Source organism: Primulina tabacum, chromosome 10, assembly GCF_025594145.1.
Source record: "Primulina tabacum isolate GXHZ01 chromosome 10, ASM2559414v2, whole genome shotgun sequence".
Classification (NCBI taxonomy): domain Eukaryota; kingdom Viridiplantae; phylum Streptophyta; class Magnoliopsida; order Lamiales; family Gesneriaceae; genus Primulina; species Primulina tabacum.
In genome coordinates this window covers 12,638,548-12,645,344 of record NC_134559.1, presented here as the reverse complement: position 1 = coordinate 12,645,344, position 6,797 = coordinate 12,638,548, and the positions used below count along the sequence as shown (strand labels likewise).

The window sequence follows — 6,797 nt, the reverse complement described above, 5'->3', positions numbered from 1 at the left end:
AAATATGTGGGATTCTGTAAAAGTCAATAGAAATCTATGAAATCCATAAAAATCTATCATCTGAAAAAGTCATTAAAAGTCATCAAAACTCTGAATTGAATACACCACACTATGTGTGGTTCCTACATGAAATACATAAAAATGTATACATATATTCGACTATATATGCTATATAATAAACATTAGCTTGATATAGGTGTGACATAGCTTAATTATATCATCATAATAACGGTGTCTGTATATCATATTAATAATGGTAAAGTCTAGCGAATTGCTCACTTACATAAAAGAGTGAGTCTCATGTGAGATCGTTTCACGGATCGTAATTTGTGAGACGGGTCAACCCTGCCGATATTCACATTAAAAAGTAATATTTTTTAGCATAAAAAGTAATAATTTTTCATGGATAACCCAAATAAGATGTTCGTCTCACACAAGTTGTTGCCTAGATAAAATTAACGAATACTCCTAGATTGGTTAATTTATGATATAAATAATCTAAATCTCCAACAAATCTCGTTTCTTAAATTCCGTGCGCACAAATATTTGGTTCTTACATGCACTTGGAATTTGTTCGTAGTACTCACACTGTACATGAGCAACTTATTTTACATAAATAACACAGAAAACAATCATCTTCGAAACCTTCGAAGGTTGCAAATTCATGACTTACACGTGCAAACCTAAGAAATTCATCTCGAAAAATACGACTTAGGCGAGAAGAGTCGTCTAGGAGAAAACATCCCCATGTATCTAGGCGAAGCCAGTCCATCAATGGACCTATAATTAGGCATGATGTACCCTTGTCTGTCCACATCCCTTACGTTCACACCGTTGAAAGTAGTACACTTGCCCAACCTTCCGAACCACCCTTTCTTCTTCGGAGAAGTTTTGCTCGACCCGTTGATCTTATCGCATAAATACTGCTTCACAACGTGTAACCCTTGCTCAAAAACCTCTACTGGGGGTGACACCAATGGATTACCTTCAACGCTTAGTTTTTGAAGCTTCTTTAGACAACCTATGGACTCGGGTAAGGCCGTTATCTTGTTGTAGCTAACGTCTAATTCGACTAAAGACAGTAGAAGGCCTATGGAGTAAGGAATATCTGACAAGTATTGAAAGTTTTGGCTAACGTTGAGGACTTGTAGATTAATCAGGTTTTCGAGGTCTTGTGGGAGCGAACGAAGACAGTTGAGACGTGCGTCGAGAACTCGAAGATTGGTTAAATGGGATGTGGAGTGAGGGAGGAATATAAGCTTGTTGGAGTTGACAGAGAGTCTTTGAAGGTTGAGTAGCTCGAATCCTATGGTGTCGGGCAGTTGACTCAACTTGTTGAAGTTTGCATTCAACTCTTCAAGGGATCTGCAAATTCTATATCAAATTATGTGTGTGCCTATATATATATATACTCGAGAGGGATAAAATTGCCGCTGACGTATGATGCAAACTTTCATATGAATAGAAAGGAAGCTTAGTCGGAATGAATCATAATTTTTCTAACATTGACAAAAATCGAAAGATGTGAGATTAAAGTTGAAATTTGTCAACATAAATGATCAAAATCGCAAAAAGACAGTTATATGATCAAAATACAGTTTTATTTGAATTAAAGTAGGATAACACATGACAAACCTGCAATTCTCTATAGTTCTGGGAAGTGATTGAAGAAGATTGCCCGATACATTCAAATTCTTTAGCTTTGACAAACATCCGATCGAATTTGGAAGGAATTTGATCTGATTCGAGTGCACGTCTAATACGACGACATTCAGCAGTCTTGCTATCAAAGATTCTGGAATACTCTGTCAAAATGGAAAAAATTAAAAAATTAATTAAATTAAATCCCCAAGTTGAATCTAAATATGTATAAATTTCTCAACTATTTGTTAAAAGCTGAAACATTTCAATGATTTTCACCAATATTTGACTTAGATTGGCTTGTCATTTGATACATCAAAATATATATGAATTTATATGTGAAATCCCGATATTTATACATCGAATAGAAACAAAACAAAATTACAATTGTTTAAATATTACATAAATATTTCCAAACAAACGAATATTGCAAATATTATTAAAGTAAGTGTCCGACAAGCCAACTTGTGGTTCCGGCCTAATTGACTATGATATAAAACAATTTTTATTTTCAATATTGAGTGCGAGAACACGATATCCCAACAAATACATGTAACTGTAACATGTAATCTTCAATCAAATATGATTCATACCAGTGCAAGAATTCTATGACAACGGAAAGGCATATCTGGACGACCTAATTCCCTTTATTTTCAATAATTTTTTCGAAAAAAAATGAAATTAAAATATAAAAAAAAATTCAACAAAGTTTTCAGACTAGACAAAGAAAACCAAAAAAAAAAAAAAATTAAAAAAAACATAGAAAAGAAAAGAACCTGGAGATTGTTATTAGAAATGTCTAATTTGCAGATGGCAGCCAAATTAATGGTTGGATTAATCGGAATAGAGTCCAAATTCATCCCTCTCAAGTCCACTATTTGAAGCTTATCCATGGCTTCATCTTCTTCCTCCTTCACCGTTATCTGATTCCTTCTGTTCATCTTTCTGCCATTCCTCGTCTCAAAACTCATCTGCTGCTCTTCACACATCATCTCTACAAAATTTTCACACACAAACACACACTCCAATCTGTATGCATGTATGTGTACGGAGAGCTATATATATAGAGAGAGGGAGAGAGGAAGGGATAAGATACGTGCATGAAGAAGAAAGTGGAGAGGACGTGTGTACGGAAGAAAAAGGAGGCGAGTGGGGACGACGAATGGGAAAGTACAAGTTTCCGTGTACCGCTTCGTATTAACGTTACCATCTGCAAAAAGGTCAACCCCTTCGGTTTTCTCTGCTGGCCGCCAGCTTGCACGAGAAAACCGCTCGTCTTCCCATTTATTATTCAAAAATTATAATAATATCAATATTGTTTTTTATTTTGGTTCGATCCAGCTAATATAGTGAATTAAGTATTCACTTCACGCAAAAGGATTCGTTTGCGTAAAACGGTTTAAATAAGATAAAGATTTTGGTAACGATGAGTCAAAAATTTGATCTTAATTTTAGAGTGAGTCTCATGTGAAACCCTACTCATATTCAAAATAAAAAGTAATACTCTTAGCATAAAAAAATAATATTTTTTCATGGATGACCCAAATAAGAGATCCGTCTCACAAATACGACACATGAGACCTTTCCACACAAGTTTTTGTCTAATTTTAAGGACCCATGTTCGAAGTTGATGACGCTGGTTTTGCTAGCTTCCAAATAAAAATCGAAAACAACCCGTCTTGTAGTACATAAAATGAAAAAAATGGATATGGATTTTATATTTTATTCAATATTTTAGACCAGTGTGTTCATCTTCTAGTAGGTTTGGTCTGTCTCAATCTCATGCTTATCTTGGGAGAGAATATAAATTTCAAATGTCATTAAGGATGACAATTGGATTGGTCTGAGACATGTTTGACAAATCCTCGCATTGCCTCATTTTTAGACCCATCTTGCCCCGTTTCAAAACCCGACCAATACAATCCGGGTAGGACCTGCAAACGTGTTAAGTATTAAATACATTTTTTATTCTATTAAATATATGCTAAAAAATTCAAAAACTAATACATTCATCAAAACTATATCCAAACCATAACATCTTTCACTATATTATTATATTATAATTAGTATAATACACATGTGATGCACAAGTTGTTTTATATAATTAGTGACCAAAATCAATAAGTATGAGTGCTTGAATGATTATATATTACTATATAAAAAATGTTCATACCATTTCTCAAATAATTTTCTATCGTATCATTGTATTCAATATCTTGGTTGAGGGGATTTATTACTAATAAAAAAATAGAAAAAATATTTAAAAATCATATATTATTTTGTCTATAAAAAATAAATATTCTTTAAAAAGTAAAAATTCTCTTCATTTATAAAATGAATGATCTTTGATTCAAAATTTTAAATATTTTTGAGAATATATTAAAAAAATATTTATAGTAAAGTTCTGATTTAAATAATAATAATAATAATAATAATAATAATAATAATAATAATTGCGTATTTATTTAATAATATTTAATACATTACGCAAATACTTAAATGGTATAATTATTTTTTTTTATATCAAATACATTTTAAAAGTATTTTACTAAATATAACAAGACAACTTTACTTTTATGTATACACAGATGTCTCCATACTCAATTCCTTAGAAAAATTATTATAATCAATTAAGTACAGAGGCTAAATTGTCATTCTCTAATAATAAATTCAAATGGTATTTAACAAGCAAAATATTAAAGTATTTTTCGCAACTTCGGAAATTCGCAAAACCGAAACAAATGTGAGACTCCCACTGGCCAAACCCATTTCTCAGTCCACAAATCCAAGTCAAATTTGCAAACGACTTTTCACTTCTCAGCTTTCCCGCCAACCCTCTTTCGTATCTCATTTTATTAAATAATAAATTTTAATCCTTATTTATGTAAATATTTATCATCCCAATTTATTCTAAGATACAATTCTCGATATAAAATATATATAAGCATATATTTGGGACAGACGACAAAAAAACGTTGTTGATATTCAAACCTCATCTTAAGCTAGTGATATTCACGGGAAATTTAGGATCCGATTTCAGTAAGTGTCACTAATCCAGACACAGGTTCCGAAATTATCCTGAGCCTGAAATCACAAATAAGATCGTTAGGAGGGGGCCAGGAGGATGTCCTGGCGTAGCCCCTCCGACACTCAAGTCAGAGACTGAGGATATATGGGGGGAGCAGCTAAGGGTGCTGCTGAAAACAATATATTGAATGACCCTAACTGAACACTCAAACCTTGTATTTATAGGAGAATACCTGGGCCTTGATGGGGCTGTCTTCCATTTGGGCTTGGGATGGGCCAAGAATAGTGGGCCCATCCATGGGGTATCACCAGTCTCCCCCTCTCGAGTCGCACTGAATCGCGGGTTCGAAGTTCGATTAGTTGTGCTGTCCTCAGGTTACCCGGTACGAGTTGTGTATTTTTTTCCAGCCGCTCGTCAGTCTCCAAAAATTCGGAAACAAATCAAATCGCAATCTCGTCCTGAATGACAAGATTTGGTTTGGGCTCTGCAAATAAGAGTCGTTTCTTCACTCCATTTCACTTCTCTCCTGCATAATTTCCTCTGCAACTCACATACGCTCCACCACCGCAGCTCACCCGCCCAGCTGAGCCCTCGCCCCAGCGTGCACACTCGAGCCCTCACCTGCACGCCAATGTCGAACCCTCGCCATGCGCACCTGCTCGCCTAGCCGAGCTCTCGCCCCAGCTTACACACTCAAGCCCTCGCATGCCCCCTCCTCCTCGCCCCGAGCCTCGCCTGCTCGCCCACGCCGAGCCCTCGCCGTGCGCGCCTACTCGCCCAGCCGCGCGCACACCCCGCCCACCCATACGCCTTGCCAGCCTCCTTGCCTGAGCGCACCCTCGCCTGAGCTCGCCCTCGCCCACGCCAGGTTCTTGCACGAGTGCTCGCCCAAAAGCCCCCAAGCTCGCCCCCTGCCCGCTCGCCCCTCGCCGAGCCGCACTGCCGCGCACGCCCAGATGTCCTCACGCTCGCCCCTCGCCCTGCTGCACGCTCGCCCGAGCTCCTGACTGTCCGCTCGCCCCTGCCAAGCCTCGGAGCCTTCAAGCTCGCCGCCTGCCCATCCATCTGAATGCTCACCCGCACGAGATCGCCCTACCCTTGCACGGTCGCCTACGCTCGCCGCTCGCCCTTCGTCCGCTAGCTCGCCCCTCACCTTTTGCCCAACGCCCTGAGCTCGCCCAGCCACCTGCAGCTTGCCCCTCGCCCAACGCCCGAGCTCGCCCTCGCCTGCTCGTCCATCTGCACGCTCGCCCGAGCGCTCGTCCAGTACATTGAGAATTTTGATACATTTCCTTGCGAATGGTTGTGTAATTTCTGAATAGCTTTTGGGCCCATCCATGAGGTATCAGCTAGCTAACCTTAAATAACCAACCATTCATGGTTTCACACCTTCACCATTCACGTTACTATTTCACACTTCACAAATCCAAGATTTTTCCTATAAATAGCCATGCATTTGCATTGATTCAATCCATCACAAGGAAAGAAACAAACAAGCAATTGAGTGTAGTTTAGTTTAATCATTTAGATAAATATTATTATGCTATGTGGTTGCGGCATTGTCCGATCTTACACATCATAAAGAATTTTCTATTATGATTAGAGTTGTGTGAATTCCACTTCAGAAGTAAAATTGAGTATATTATCCAACAATTATGATTCTTGAAGTTCTTAGTGTCCCCTAAGTTGTTATAGGGAGATTTGTTGTTATCTTCTATTGTTGTATAAATGATTTGTACACATTAATGATATAGTGGAGATTTCTTTTGGTGAACTTTGGCCTCGTAGTTTTTCCATGTAAAAATCATTTTGCCGTTTTTTTTCATAATTATTATCACTGCTGATACCATTAAAATATTTTTGATCCGAAATATGACTAAAATGGAAAAGAATCAATGCTTCCGTTGTATGAAAAATCATTTAATTTGGCTATATTTCTCAACAAGTGGTATCAGAGCCACGTTTGGATACATGGAGGAATCCCTTGGAGGGATGTTTAAACTAAACATATCAAATTACTCCTTATGGAAGGAAAGAATATTGGACCTGCTATATCTCAAAGATCTGTATTTGCTACTGAGTGGTGATAATTCCAAACAGAAAACCTATCAAACGAAGAATGGATTAT

General features: G+C 37.5%; 1 protein-coding gene across 1 annotated transcript; it reads right to left on the bottom strand.

The window, feature by feature from the left end:
- Window positions 1-473: 473 nt before the first annotated feature.
- On the bottom strand, window positions 474-2,792 carry LOC142504738 (plant intracellular Ras-group-related LRR protein 6-like). The gene is made up of 3 exons (XM_075617521.1): window positions 2,418-2,792; window positions 1,636-1,805; window positions 474-1,365 (listed from the first exon to the last, which is right to left on the bottom strand). The coding sequence occupies exons 1-3, from the start codon at window positions 2,631-2,633 to the stop codon at window positions 693-695; spliced, it is 1,059 nt and encodes a 352-aa protein (XP_075473636.1). The 5' UTR covers window positions 2,634-2,792; the 3' UTR covers window positions 474-692.
- Between the last annotated feature and the right edge of the window lie 4,005 nt (window positions 2,793-6,797).

Excerpts from the sequence above, each read along its gene's own strand:
- LOC142504738 (XM_075617521.1), bottom strand. The coding sequence starts at position 2,633 with ATGATGTGTGAAGAGCAGCAGATGAGTTTTGAGACGAGGAATGGCAGA. Across the intron at positions 1,806-2,417 it reads TTTCTAATAACAATCTCCAG|AGTATTCCAGAATCTTTGAT; the intron begins GTTCTTTTCTTT and ends CCATTTTGACAG. Across the intron at positions 1,366-1,635 it reads AGAACTATAGAGAATTGCAG|ATCCCTTGAAGAGTTGAATG; the intron begins GTTTGTCATGTG and ends TAGAATTTGCAG.